The sequence below is a fragment of the Bos grunniens genome, chromosome 22 (assembly GCF_055505025.1).
Source record: "Bos grunniens cultivar Pamir isolate PY7600 chromosome 22, Bosgru_T2T1.0, whole genome shotgun sequence".
In the NCBI taxonomy this organism is placed as follows: Eukaryota; Metazoa; Chordata; class Mammalia; order Artiodactyla; family Bovidae; genus Bos; species Bos grunniens.
Genome location: NC_141186.1, coordinates 54749727 through 54764942, shown reverse-complemented (window position 1 = coordinate 54764942; position 15216 = coordinate 54749727). Strand labels below are relative to the sequence as shown.

The window sequence follows — 15216 nt, the reverse complement described above, 5'->3', positions numbered from 1 at the left end:
TGATCCCTAGTTGGAAAGGTTCTGCCTGCTGTGTGATGTGACCAAAAAAAAAAAGAAGGAAAGAAATAGGAAGATGACTCAATAAAAAGGCAGAGCCAGGTAGGACCACCACAGACGGCGGGCCAGACGGTGCCCTTTGAACCAGAAACATTAACTCAGGGTGTGTCCTGAGAGGTGAATACCTGCTTAGTGTACGAGGACCGGGCTGTGGGAGAAGGTCCAGAGGTTACAGTCTCCAGCAAAGGATGCAGACTCTGCTTCATGCAGGGCAGGGAGTGCAGGAAGCCTGAGCAAGACCCAGGTCAGTCAGCCCACAGCACTGCGTCCCAGGCGTCCTGCGCTCACCACCTCCCTCCAGCTGTTGCCTTTGGGCTTCCGAGTGGTCGCTTGGATGTGGTCATCCTTGGAGACAGCGTGGCACCTGGGTAAAACCGTCAAATCTGAGGTCCCCAGTCAATCTGTTAACTTTAAGATGATCCAATGTGAGGTCCCTCGTCAACCTGTTAACTTTTCTGAGCCAGCCTTGATTTTCTCGTAGCTGAGATGGGAAATGCCATGGGTGTGCCCCCTCTCTGGGCGGGTTCATCTTGGGGAACAGATGAGACAGGGTAGTAATGGGGAGCATCTGCATGCTCATGGCACATCCCACCCCCGGCTGAATACTGCTTCTTCAGTGTCTCGTTTAACCTTCATGAAGTTGAGGCCATTATCAGCTCCGTTTAAAGGAAACTAAGGTTCCAGGGCATTAGGACATTTTCCCGAGGTTGCACGGCAGAGAACTTGAGATAGGATTGGAGTCTTGGTGCTGTGCTCTGCTTCCTCCCAAAGTGTGTGGCAGCCTGCAGGAGCAGTGCTTCAGAAGCACACTTACCGAGAAGCTCTGTCTCAGCACTGCCCTGCCTGCCTTCTGAGGAGCCAAGACCTGGAGTGGCGGGGACGCTTGACTTCCCAAGAGGAATCAGGATGTCGTCCTTGGGTAGAGAGATGAGGAAGGAATGTCTAAGCAGACAGAATAATTGCTGCCCTTTGAAAGGATGTAATTGCTCCTGATGACCACAGCATGACAGCTGATAGTTGAAACCCCAGAGGTACAATGAGGAAGACATGTTATCCGTTGGAATAGCAGGGCCAGCGAACGGGAGGGCCAGTCAGTTCAGCGAGGCAGCAGGCAGGTGGGCTCAGAGGAGCCATCGCCCAGATGGACAAGGACGCTGAAGTGCTGGGTGGAGAGTTCGGGGTCCTGGGCACACTACTGGGGAAAAGGTCAGCTAAAAACCCAGGAACAAAGGTCCACAGAGGATCCAGGGCCATGGGTGGAGGAAGGGGCCTAAATGGCCGAATGGAACCCTGTGTCCTGGCTAGACGTGCCTTGTGGAGGACCTCACTGGGGCCCGCTGGTGGTCAGAGGCCTGCTTCTCTGAGTCAGCGTTAGCCCCGGGTTCTGGCACTGAGCCGAACCTCCCTGGTAGCATATGGAGCCTCAACACAGTGGGGCGGGAGGAAGGAGAGAGAAGCTGCGCGAGCTTTCCTCCCACACCCCCCTGCCGATGGGGATTGGGAGGACTTTCCCCGTGCTGTGAAGGGTCTGAAAGCAGCTGGGTGTGGTTTCTCTTGTCCCTTTCAGAAGGAAGTTGCCTGTGAGAGAAGTGAGAATGTCACCAAGCTAGGTTCCTGCCGGATAGTGATGATTCTCTGAGGTTCAGTTAATCTCAGGTCCTGTCCTCCCTCTGCAGCATGACGCCCAGATGGACTACTACGGCACCCGCCTGGCAACCTGCTCGTCAGACAGGTCCGTCAAGATATTCGATGTGCGCAACGGGGGGCAGATCCTCGTCGCCGACCTCAGGGGGTAAGCGCCCCCAACCCTGGACAAAGCCGCAGATGTGGCAGGAAGGGCTGAGAGCCCAGATCAGCACAGCCCCTGGGGTGGCTGGTGGAGAGGATTCCTGGTCCCGGCCACCTGACTGCCTCAGCAGGCGTCCTGGGCTAATGGGCCAGGAGCCAATCCCACCTCTGCCGCCCAGATGCCCACAGGCAGCCCTGGGGTGAGAGTCAGGTTACCCCTCCATCTTCACCTGCTCACCCCTGACCCAGGCCTGGGCAGTGTCCGCCTGGGCAGTGCCTGCTCACAGGTCTTTAGTGGCTACTGCTGTGTTCAAAAGTGGGAAACGACCTTTTCTTTTCCTTTTTAAACACGTTCAGCACACATGATCTAAAGTGACTCAGAGTATAATCGTAATTATGTGGATCCCACTGTTTGGCCTGTTTGTCCCAGCAGGTACTCAGTGAGTATTTACAGATGTTTGGTTTACCCTTCTCCCTGTGGAGATTCTTGAGATCCTGGTTTTCTTTTTTGTGGCCACACTGTGTTTTTCCCTCTAAGTTCACTACCTCAGATGGATAGTGTTCTTAATCCAGGTTCCATGAACCTCCACGGGTTCTGTGGGTAGAATTCAGGGGATGGTGAACTCGGGAAGGGGAAAATCACATCTTTATTTTCAGTGACTCTGATGTGCAGCATTTGCTTCAATTATGGCTATAGGCCAGGAATCACAGTAGTATTCATGGTACCTGTCACTTTTTTTTTAATATTTATTTGTCTTCACTGGGTCTTAGTTGTGCCACTTGAGATCTTCTGTTTTGTTTGGACATGCAGGTCTTTAGTTGTGGCATGTGGGATCTAGTTGCCTGACAAGGGATTGAACCCAGGCCCCCTGCAGTGGGAGCTCGGAGTCTTGGCCACTAGACCACCAGGAGAGTCCCCAGTACCTGTCACTTTGTTACCAGAAGAAGTCACAGATATTTTTTATATCACATTACAGTTGTAGCTTTCTCAAGCACTTGTGCTCATCGCTCCTGTGAAATTAGAATGGGTATTAGACTTGCCACTGGAGTTTGTTACTTAATGTATTAACAAAGAAGCACATATATCACTAATAACATAAATTGTTCTTTAACCTTTTGATGACGATTTCAGTATAAATGGATTTCATGTATAATCCTCACTCTATGTATTTTATTCATTATCCTGAGAAGGGACCTTAGCCTTCACCAGACTACACAGGAGAGGTTAAGAATCCCTGACAAGTGGGTACTCACTGCATGTCTGTGAATGGATTAAAGAAAACACAGCCATGTCAGTAGCCGTTTAGGAAGACAGGTCTAGAAATTGCCCTCCTCGTGGGTGTCAGGAGTTGCGTGCCTGAGGAGCCCAGTGCCGCCTTCCCCGCCCCACGGCCGCTGGCTGAGAGCTCACAGGGCGAGGCCTGGCCGCCAGTACTGGCTTGGACACACTGTCCACTGTCACTTGGTCCTTTCTGCTCAAAGTACGTAAAAGACTGGAGGGTAAATTCGTGCCCCCGTTCTTTGCTCCCTCAGTTAACACTATGCCAGTTGTAGGACAATGAGTCTCCAGGAGTTTCGTTAGCAGCTCCTTTGTGGAGACTGCGCCTGGACCATCATCCCAGCTAAGGGAGGTGGACTCTTGAGTGTCCGCAGCCCCAGGTGAATGGATGAGCAGGGAGCAGCCCACAGGCGTCGAACCTGTGTTTTTTCCTTTTTTTGTACCAAGCACTGTTGCAGACTCTTAAATGAGTTATCACAGACATTTCCCTCATGACCACCATGTGAAAGAAGTCCCGCTGACATCTCTCTCAAGAGACCAAGCCAAAGAGAGGATAACGGCCCTGACCTGAAGTCAGGCAGCTAGTGAGTAGAGAATGGGTGTGAAAGAGCCCGTCCCATCTGCTTTGTGCTGCCCACCTCTTGTGTGCTGGGTGCCCTCTCTTCTGAGCAACAGACCCAGTACAGAGCCTGGCACAGGGCACATGCTCAAACGGTAGTGACCAGGTGAACGCACAGAGATGGGAAGGGAAGAGAGAGACCTGCCTTTTGAAAAAGTTAGAGAGTAGTTGAAAGTACTAAGATGAAACATTTACTGCCTGCTCAAGAGCACAGCCTCCTCAAGGGCTCTGCTGGCTCAGGACAGAGGGGCTGACTTGCTTTCAGCCTCAGGGTCCTCACTGTCCAGTGAAAGTCCCTTTTGGAGTGACATTATTCAGCTCTATCCCTTTTGAAATTCTTCAGCAGTTCTCTCCTGAGAAGCCATTCACTTCTGTCCAAAGTAGTGGCCAGCAGAGCGCCCTGCCTTCCTTTTGCCCATCTGACCAGCCGGCAGAGCGCCCTGCCTTCCTTTTGCCCATCTGAACAGCTGGCAGAGTGCCCTGCCTTCCTTTACCCATCTGAACAGCCGGCAGAGCGCCCTGCCTTCCTTTTGCCCATCTGAACAGCCGGCAGAGTGCCCTGCCTTCCTTTACCCATCTGAACAGCCGGCAGAGTGCCCTGCCTTCCTTTGCCCATCTGAACAGCCTCTGGCCCTCTCGCCTGCAGCCATGAGGGTCCCGTGTGGCAGGTGGCCTGGGCCCACCCCATGTATGGCAATATACTCGCGTCCTGCTCCTATGACCGGAAAGTCATCATCTGGAAAGAGGAGAATGGCACCTGGGAGAAGACCCACGAGCACACAGGACACGACTCGTCAGGTACAGTGCGGGCGGGTGGGGCAGGGGCCGCGGCGGGAGGGTCTGTCCACAGCGCAGGCAAGGTCCTAAGACTCAAGCCAGCACAAAGCGCAACAAGGACAGCAAAGACAAGGTAGTAAGCTTGGTGGGTTGGTTTTTTCTTTAAGGTTTATTCATTTTAAGTGCTGGTCTTTGTTCTGAGACTATAAGATAGGCTTTAGTTTATGATGACGATGATATTAGTAGGTGATGGGTTTTTCAACTTTCCCCGTGGTGATCCCTACGATTTTCCTTTTTTTTTTTTTAAGAAATTTAGTTAAACAGTCTCAGACATGAAAGTCTGCTCACTGTGCCTCCTTCCTCCCTGCAGTAAACTCCGTATGCTGGGCTCCCCACGACTACGGCCTCATCCTGGCCTGCGGCAGCTCGGACGGGGCCATCTCCCTGCTGACCTACACCGGGCTGGGCCAGTGGGAAGTAAAGAAGATCAACAATGCTCACACCGTAAGTCCACACCCTGCCTGCGGGTAGGGGCCGCTCTGCGGCCTCACCACGTGTCTGCTATTCACTCCTTAGAGAAGGGCAGGAGCGGTGTCCCTGCTGTGCGGTGGGCCACAGGAGGGCTGCTGAGCAGACACTGTTGGGAGAGCAGGTCTGAGCCTCTTTGTGCCAAAGCCAGACAGAGGCTACATCCAGGGAGGCCAGGCTGCACCTGCCTCATTCAGCCCAGGGCAGTGCTGGCACTGGTTCCTTCAAGTCAGGGAGGGCCAGGGCACTGGCAGGGTGGCAGCAGTAGCCTGCCCACCTGCCACCCTTGCTGTGCACACCGCAAGTTGACATGGCCTGCAGTGACCATTGGGAGCCCTGGAACTGATTGGTGTTACAAAAAGCATCATAGAAAGTAGTTCTCTGCTTCCTGTGTAAGGTTGAAACAGTCACGGAAGCACTGAACAGGGGTGGGAGGGCTCACATTTCTTGAGCCTCTAGTGTATGTCATGTAATCCTCACAGATGTTTGTGAATCAAAAAACTAACAATTGTACAGATGCCTGAGGTCACCAGTCCTGTTCTCATTTTGTGAATAGATACGTGAGGCTCAGATAACTGACTTAGAGGAGGTACCGTGCTGGGGTTAGACCACTGGAATCCGTGTACCTCTTGTCTACACGGCCGTCCAGCCTTGATGGCCCTAGCGCTTCTGAAAGCTATCCAGACGGAAGGCAGCAGCCCCAAGTCTAACCCTGTACTTTCGCAGTTCTCAGATCCTGGGAATCCACAGCCTGCCCAGCCTTCAGGGCCCCAAGAGCCTGTCTGTGGCTCTTGTTACTTGGGACCCTGTGACCCACATCTGCTGACTAACATAAAATTGAATAGGCCTAGAGGCTTCTGGAAAGATGGCAGGGAATGACATCATAGTGCTTGAGTCTCTTCCACATCTCTGCATAGAAACCAACAGAGCAACTTAGGTAGCAAAACCAAAATTTTCTGAGCAGTAGTTAACAGCAGAACTGGTAAAAAGGTATTTCCATGAACTCAAAAATACAAGTGAAGAGGGATGGACCAAATAAATACAGCACCAAGACTGCGTGGTATTGGCATGCGAGCAAGAGAGGAGGTAAGTGGTGAGCAGCGCCTTCCAGTGGCACCTGCGGAGTACCCACAAAGAGCAGGAGGTGCTCACTGTTCGTAACATTTTAAACTCAAGAAAATTCACCCTTTTAAAAAATAGAGTTCGATAGTTTTTACTATACTCACAAAGTTGTACAACTCTCACCACTAATACCCAGACCATTCTCATCACCCCAATAAGAAACCCCATTAGCAGTCACTCTCCACCCCACCCCCCCCCGGCCCTAAGCAACCCTAGTCTACCTTCTGACTGTGAATTTGCCCACTGGACATTGCCAGTGGATATTGCATATTGCCTATGGACATTGCCTGTAAATGGAATTATGCAGTACAGTCCACAGAAGACTGACTGCTCTCACTTAGCTTGTTTTCAAGGTTTATCCAAGTTTCATCCACATCATAGCATATATCACTGTTTCGTTCCTTTTTTATGACTGAATGATATTCTATTGTGTGAATATATATATACACACACACACACACACACACACACATTTTATTTTGCATTTATTTCATTTTTATTCATCAGTTAGCGGTCATTATGAATAACACTCTTACAGACATTTGTGTATAAGTTTGTGGTTTTAATTTTTTTGGGTAACTACCTGGGTGTGAAACTGCCAAGTAAGGGAAGCTCTGTTTAATTTTTTGAAGTACTGCTAAACTGTTATCCAAATTAACTGCACCATTTTACATTCCTGCTAGCAGTGTATGAGGGCTTCAGTTTCTCTACATCCTTGCCAACATTCCTTTTCTTTTTGATGATAGCCATCCCAGTGCGTGTAAAGTAGTACCTCCTTGCGGTTTTCATTTGCATTTCTCCAATGACTAATGACGTTAGGCACCTTTTCACATGCTTACTGGCCATTTGTGTATCTTCTTTGGAGAACTGACCGGGGGAGTGGGCTTGCACTGTCTCATACTATGTGAGTGCAGGGAACCCACAAGAAGAAAGACTAAAAAGGGGCTTGGGGAAATCCGGCCCTTGCGACCCGCTGGGCTTGCTTCCACGGCAGTGCCCCTCTTGAGCAGAGGGACGCAGAGCCAGAGAGAGAGACAGAATGAAGCATGTAGACCAGAGTGGGCGAGAGGAACACAGCCTTGAAATCCCCAAAGCAAGTGTCACGTTTGTTAACACTACACAGAAAGAGACTTCTGAACTTAGGGAGGCTTTCCTCAACCTCACCATCAGGAAAACTAATTTCACATAAAAATACCAGAGAAGTATTTAAGTGAATCACATACAAAATTTTCCTTTAAGAAAGAAAGAATATGTGGAATAGACCCTTACAGACAGTGAGAGAAAGACACGCCCACAAAAACTGAACCAGTTGTCATCTATTTCAAATCAAGCTGAAAAGACTTCTTTTAAAATGACAAAAGACAAAAAAATAGCATAAATGAAAATTAGAAAAATTCAGAAAAAATGAAGTGACAGGACTCAAGAAATTTAAAATTATAAATAAAGACTAAATTTAGGAGTGTAAGAACAAATAAACAATAGATAATGCCGTAAGATAAACAGTGTGAAAAGAAGGGGAAATCCCCCCAAGATGAAGCTATAAATAGATTTTAACAAAAAGTGAAGACAGGCCAAGATCAAATGTGAATATTAGGAGTCCAGAAGAAGTCAGAACAAATACTAAAAATTGATTAAAGAAAAACTACCTTAAAATTCAAAAACTCTCTTTGAAACTACATCTTGAGAGAGTATACCTTATATTTAAGAATATCAACCCAGAATCACAAGCCAAAGACCTAAGAATAGTGAAATTACTGGCTTTTAAAACAAATCCTTCAGGCATCTAGGCAAAAGGACCATGTGATTTACAGGGGAAACAGACCATCATCAGACTTCTCAACAGCAATGATCATGCAAGAGAAAATGGAGAACGCATTTACAACGCTCGAAAGAGTGTGCGAGCCAAGGATTTAACTTAGCGAAACTGACTTTCAAGTTCACACAGACTCAGCAGCTTTACTCGCCAGATATTTAGGAAATAACCCAAATGTGAATCGGCAGGTGAGTGGGCCAACAAACTGTGAGGCAGTAGAAATGTTACCTAGCAATTAAAAGAAATGACTACTGATAACAAGATAAATGAATTTTAAAATGCTGAGTGGAGAAAACTTAGTCAAAAGGTACATACTCTGATTCCACAGTACGCAAAAGCGAACTCCAGTGACTGCAGGCTGGTGGTTGCTGAGCTTGGGGGGCCAGAGGCAGACTGTAAGCTTGGAGATGGCAGATGCGTTCATTCTCTTTTTACCGATAATTTACTGTTTTTAATCACTTTTTAGTGGAGGTATTAACTAGTCACCACGCTGTGCATCACGTCCCCGTCAGATGCTTATTTTACACCTGAAGATTTGTATCCATTCGGCCAGTCTGTCTTGGTTGGAGCATTTAATCTGTGTATGTCTACAGTAATTATTGATATGTATGTTGTTACTGCCATTTTCCTCATTGTTGTGGGCTTGTTTTTGTAGGGCTTTCCTCTTTCGATCTCTTGGGATTTGATGACTAACTTTAGTGCTGTGTTTGGATTCCTTTTTCTTATTTATATTGTGCATCTACTGTAGATTTTCAGTTTGTGGTTACGATGAGGTTTTGATATAGTAGTCTATATAGAAAAAGATTGTTTTAAATTGCTGGTCTTTTCATTTTAAATGCATTTCCAATATTTTGCATTTGTACTCTCACGATTGTTGATTTTGATACCATATTTCTGTGGATGATTTCCTACCTTTATGTTTCCCTTTACCAGTGAGTTTTTCCATTCATAGTTTTCTTGTTTCTAGATGGGACCTTTTTTCGCCCTGCCTGGAAAAAGTCCTTTAACATTTGTTGCAAAGCTGGTCTCATGGTGCTGAATTCTCTCAGCTTTTGCTTGTCTGTAAAGCTTTTGATTTCTCCTTCGAGTGTCTAAATGGAGCCTTGCTGGTTATTATTGGTCGCAGGTTCTTCCCTTCCATCACTTGAAATATATTGTGCCGCCCCCTTCTGGCCTGTAGAGTTTCTGCTGAGAAACCAGCTGCTAACCTTATGGAAATTCCAGTACGCTACTTGTTGCTTTTCCCTTGCTGCTTTTAATATTTTCTCTGTGTTTACTCTTTGTCAATTTGATTCCTACGTGTCTCAGCCTTTTCCCCCTTGGGTTATCCTGCCTGGGATTCTGCTTCCTGCACTTCAGTAACTATTTTCTTTCCCATATTAGGGAAGTTTCAACTATTATCTTTTCAAATATTTTCTCAGGTCCTTTCTCTTTGCTTCTGGGACCCCTATAATGTGACTGTTGTGTGTTTAATGTTATGATGAAGGTCTTCCTTTCTTTTCATTCTTCTTCACGGCCGTGACTCCCCCCATTCCGTCTCGCAGCTCACTTGTCCAGTCTTCTGTGTTCCTGATTCTGCTGCTGAGTCCTGCTAGTGTGTTTTTCCCTTCACTTATTGTGTTTTTCATCTCTCTTTGTTCTTTAGATTCTCTAGCTTTTTATTAAACATTTCTTGTGTCGTCTTAGTCTGTGCCTCCATTCTTTTTCCAAGACCTTAAAACATTTTTACTGTCATTACCCTGAGTTCTTTTTGGAGTGGATTGCCTGTCTCTACTTCACTTAGCTGTGGCTCTGGGGCTGTGTCGTGTTTCTCCGTCTGGAACATGCCCTGCTGTCTCATTCTGCCCAGCTCTCTGTGACTGGTTTCTGTGCTGCAGGGTGCAGGTTCTTCTTCTGTCTGCCCCTGGTGGAGGAGGCTGGTCTCACAGACTTCTGCAGACCTCTTGGTGGGAGGGACTGGCTCCTACTCACTGGTGGATGGAGCTGGGTCTTGTCCCCCTGGTGGGCAGGGTCAGCTGTGGGCTCAGGAAGGCTTGAGGCAGCCTGTCTGCTGATAAGTGGGGCTGTATTCCTGCCCTGCTGGTTGTTTGGCCTCAGATGTCCCGGCATTGGAGCCTACAGGCTGTTATAAGTGATTGTTTGGCCTCAGATGTCCCGGCATTGGAGCCTGCAGGCTTTTATAAGTGAAAGTTTGTGCCTTTTGACCTCTTTTCACCCGTTTTGCTAATCCCTCATCAGCACCTCTGGAAACCACCAATGTGTTCTTTGTATCTGTGAGCTTGGGGGTTTTTTTTATTAGTGTCGCGTTGAAGTGAGATCATACACTATTTGTCTTTCTCTTTCTTTCTTTCTTCACTTAGCATGATAGCCTCAAGGTCCATCCATGCTGCTGAAGATGGAAGGATTTCATTCTTGTTTTTGGCTGAATAATATTCTGTGTGTGTGTACATACCCCACCTGTTTATCCATTCATCTGTTGATGGACATTTTGCTTGCTTACATTCTTGGCTCTTATAAATGTTACAGTGAGCATGGGGGGTGCAGATATATTTCAAATTAATGGAGGGTTTCCTTGTTGTTTGTTTTTTGGTATAAATAGCCAGAAGTGGAACTGCTGTATCTAGGTAGTTTTACTTCTAATTTTTTGAGGCTCCTCCCTGCTGTGTTCCACAGTGGCTGCACCAGCTTACGTCGTCACCAGCCGGGCACGAGGGGTGCCCTTCCCTCTGCGTGCTCACCAGCACTTGTCTGTTCGATAGTGTCTCTTCTGACAGCTGTGCGGTGCTCTCCACTGTGGTTTTGATTTGCATTTCCCTCATGACTAGTGATGTTGAGCGTCTTCAGGTACCTGAGTGTCTGTGTATCTTCTTTGGAAAACCATATATTCACATCCTCTGCCATTTTTGAGTTCAATTATTTGCTTTTTACTGTTGAGTTCTATGAGTTCTTTTCTATTTTGGATACTGACTGCTTATTAGGTACACGATTTGCAAATATTTTTTCCCATTCTGTACAGTGCCTTTTCACTTTGTCGATGATTTCTCTTGCTGTGCTTTTTGTTTGATGTAGTCCCTCTTGTTTCTATCTTCTTATGTTGCCTTTGCTTTTGGAATCAGGTGCAGAAAATCAACACCAACATCAGTGTCAAGGAGCTTAGCGCCTGAGTTTTTCTCTATGCGTTTTATAGCTTCAGGTCTCACCTTCTTTAATCCATTCTGAAGTAATTTTTATGTATGGTGTAAGGTGGTGGTTCAGTTCCATCCTGACGTGGCCGCCAAGTTTTCCCAACACTGTCTATTGGAGAGACTGTCCTTTTCCCATTGTATAGTCCTGGCTTCTTTGTCATAAATTAATTGCCCACATAGGCATGGGTTTATTTCTGGGTTCTCTGTTCTGCTCCATTGATCTATGTGTCTGGTTGGGTTTTATTTATTTTGAGTTTACATTTTAGTAAGGGTAGAAAGTATCAGGTACATAAGTAAATGTAGACAATACCAGTGTTATAAGTACTGTCTGTCTGTTTTTAATGCCAGTACCATCACTTCATGGGAAATAGATGGGGAAACAGTGGAAACAGTGTCAGACTATTTTTGGGGGCTCCAAAATCACTGTAGATAGTGACTGCAGCCATGAAATTAAAAGACGCTTACTCCTTGGAAGGAAAGTTATGACCAACCTAGATAGCATATTCAAAAGCAGAGACATTACTTAGCCAACAAAGGTCCGTTTAGTCAAGGCTATGGTTTTTCCTGTGGTCACGTATGGATGTGAGAGTTGGACTGTGAAGAAGGCTCAGCGCCAAAGAATTGATGCTTTTGAACTGTGGTGTTGGAGAAGACTCTTGAGAGTCCCTTGGACTGCAAGGAGATCCAACCAGTCCATTCTGAAGGAGATCAGCCCTGGGATTTCTTTGGAAGGAGTGATGCTGAAGCTGAAACTCCAGTACTTTGGCCACCTCATGCGAAGAGTTGACTCACTGGAAAAGACTCTGATGCTGGGAGGGATTGGGGGCAAGAGGAGAAGGGGACAACAGAGGATGAGATGGCTGGATGGCGTCACCGACTCGATGGACATGAGTCTGGGTGAACTCCGGGAGTTGGTGATGGACAGGGAGGCCTGGCGTGCTGCGATTCATGGGGTCGCAAAGAGTCGGACACGACTGAGCAACTGAACTGAACTGAACTGAACCATACTGTTTTGGAGAGGGAAATGGCAGCCCACTCCAGCGTTCTTGCCTGGAAAATCCCATGGACAGAGGAGTCTGCTGGGCTACAGTCTGTGGGGTCACAAGAAGTTGGACATGACTGAAGTGACGGAGCACACTGTTTTGATCACTGCATTTTTGAATTGAGGGGTCTTCTGTGATTCCATACAGATTTTAGGATGTTTGTTCTGTTTCTGTGAAAAATGGCATTGGAATTTTGCTAGGAATCGCATCAGATCCGTAGATTGCTGAGTAGAATTGACGCTCCAGCAGTGTTCTTCAGTCCATCTGCACAGATACCTTTCATCTGTGTTTCTCTCATCATTGTTCTCAGCGTACCAGTCTTTCACCTCAGTGGTTAAATTTGTCCCTAGGTATTTTATTCTTTTTGATGCACCTGTGAATGGATTGTTTTCATAATTTCTTTTCTGATAGTTCATTATTGGTATATGGAAATGTAAAGAGATTTTTGTATATTGATTTTGTATCCTTCAGTTTTACTAAATTCTTTTATTGTTGCTAATAATTTTTTGGTGGATCTTGAGGATTTTCTGTATATAATATATCATTTCCAAATACTGACAGTTCCACTGTTTCCTTTCCAATTTGGATGCCTTTTATTTCTTTTTCTTGTCTGATTGCTCTTGCTGGGACTTCTGATACTTTGATGCATGAAAGTGGCAAGCATGGGCATCTTTGACTTCTTCCTCATCTTAAAGGAAAAGCTTTCAGCTTTTCACCATTGAGAATAATGTTAGCTATAGGCTTGTCCTGTATGGCCTTTATTATGTTGAGGGACATGCCTTCCATACCCATTTTGTTGAGAGTTTTGTCATAAATGGGTATTGAATTTTATCAGATGCTGCTTTTGCATCTATTGAGATGATTATGTGATTTTTTTTTTTCTTCCTTCATTTTGTTAACCTCGTGTAAACACCTGGACTGATTGGCTGTTAAACCAGCCTTGAATCCCTGGAATAAATCTCACTTCATCCTGTGTGTGATCCTTTATTATGTTGTTGAACTTGGTTTGCTGATTATTTTGTTGAGGATTTTATCATCTGTGTTCATAGTTAATGGTCTAATTTTATTTTCTGTTTCTTCGTGAATCAGTCTTGCAGTGTGTTTCTAGGAATGTATCCATTACTTCTGCTGCCGTTTGTTTGCATTATTATTTTTCTTAGTTACTCTGATGAGCTTTTGTACTTCTGTGGTGTCAGTTACCCCTCTTTCATTTATCAAATGAAATTTGAGCCCTCTTTTTTTTCTTGGTGAGTATAGCTAAACGTTTGTCTGTTTTATTTATAGTTTCAAAGAACCACTTCTTAGTTTCATTTATCTTTTTGTTGTCTTTTTAGCCTCTACTTCATTTATATCTACTCTGATTCTTGTTCCTTCCTTCCTTCCACTAACTTTGGTCTTCATTTGTTGTTCTTTTACCGGTATCTTGAGGTATAAAGTTTGGGGTTTTTGAGACTTTTTTCCTTTAGGTGTTTACTGCTGTGACCACCCCTCTTAAAGCCGCTTTCGCTGCACTCCACAGGGTTTGGTGTCTTGTATTTCCGCTTCCATTTCTCCGATGGTGTTTTTGTTACTGCTCTTTTAATATCTTTCTTCATCCGCTGGCTGTTCAGTAGCATGTTGTCTATTCTTCACGTATTTGTGGATTTTCCAGTTTTCTCCTTGTTATTTCTAGTTTCATATCATTGTAGTCAGAAAAGATGCTTAATAGGACTTCAGTTCAGTCGCTCAGTAATGTCTGGCTCCTTGTGACCCCATGGACTGCAGCATGCCAGGCTTCCCTGCCCTTCACCAGCTCCGGGAAGTTGCTCAAACTCATGTCCATCGAGTCGGTGATGCCATCCAACCATATCATCCTCTTTTGTCCCCTTCTCCTCCCGCCTTCAATCTTTCCCAGCATCAGGGTCCTTTCCAGTGAGTCAGTTCTTCGCATCAGGTGGCCAAAGCATTGGAACTCCAGCATCAGTTCTTCCAATGAATAGTCAGGACTGATCTCCTTTAGGATTGACTGATTTGATCTCCTTGCAGTCCAAGGGACTCTCAAGAGTCTTCTCCAACACCACAGTTCAAAAGCATCAACTTTTCAGTGCTCAGTTTTCTTTATGGTCCAACTCTCACATCCATACATGACTGTTGGAAAAACCATAGCTTTGACTAGACGGACCTTTGTCAGCAAAGTAATGTCTCTGCTTCTATTAATAATATGCTGTCTGGATTTGTCCTAGCTTTTCTTCCAAGGAGCAAATGTCTTTTAATCTCATGCTTGCAGTTACCATCTGCAGTGATTTTGGAGCCCAAGAAAAGACAGTCTGTCACTGTTCCCATTGTTTCCCCATCAGTTTGCCATGAAGTGATGAAACAGGATGCCATGATCTTCATTTTTTGAATTTTGAGTTTTAAGCCAGCTTTTTCACTCTCCTCTTACACTTTTATCAAGAGGCTCTTTAGTTCCTCTTCACTTTCTGCCATAAAGGTGGTGTCATCTGCATATCTGAGGTGATTGATATTTCTCCTGGCAAACTTGATTCCAGCTTATACTTCATCAAGCCCAGCATTTTGCATGATGTACTCTGCATATAAGTTAAATAAGCAGGGTGACAATATACAGTCTTGACGTATTCCTTTCCCAATTTGGAACAGTCCATTGTTCCATGTCCGGTTCTAACTGTTGCTTCTTGACCTGCATACAGATTTCTCAGGAGGCAGGTAAGGTGGTCTGGTGTTCCCATCTCTTGAAGAATTTACCAGTTTGTTGTGATCCACACAGTCAAAGGCTTTGGCGTAGTCAATAAAGCAGAGGTTTTTCTGGAATTCTCTTGCTTTTTCTGTGATCCAGCAGATGTTGGCAACTTGATCTCTGGTTCCTCTGCCTTTTGTAAATCCAGCTTGGACATCTGGAAGTTCTCATTTCATGTACTGTTGAAGCCTGGCTTGGAGAATTTTGAGCATTACTTTACTAGTGTGTGAGATGAGTGCAATTGTGCGGTAGTTGGAGAATTCTTTGGCAT

General features: G+C 45.7%; 1 protein-coding gene across 1 annotated transcript in view; it reads left to right on the top strand.

Annotated features, from left to right (window-relative positions):
- Positions 1 to 15216, top strand: part of SEC13 (SEC13 homolog, nuclear pore and COPII component) — a 35329-nt gene that overhangs the window by 3046 nt on the left and 17067 nt on the right. The window contains exons 3-5 of the mRNA XM_086368478.1: positions 1734 to 1849; positions 4390 to 4541; positions 4891 to 5024. Of these exons, the coding sequence (XP_086224604.1) occupies positions 1734 to 1849; positions 4390 to 4541; positions 4891 to 5024 (402 nt within the window). The remainder of the gene's footprint in view (positions 1 to 1733; positions 1850 to 4389; positions 4542 to 4890; positions 5025 to 15216) is intronic.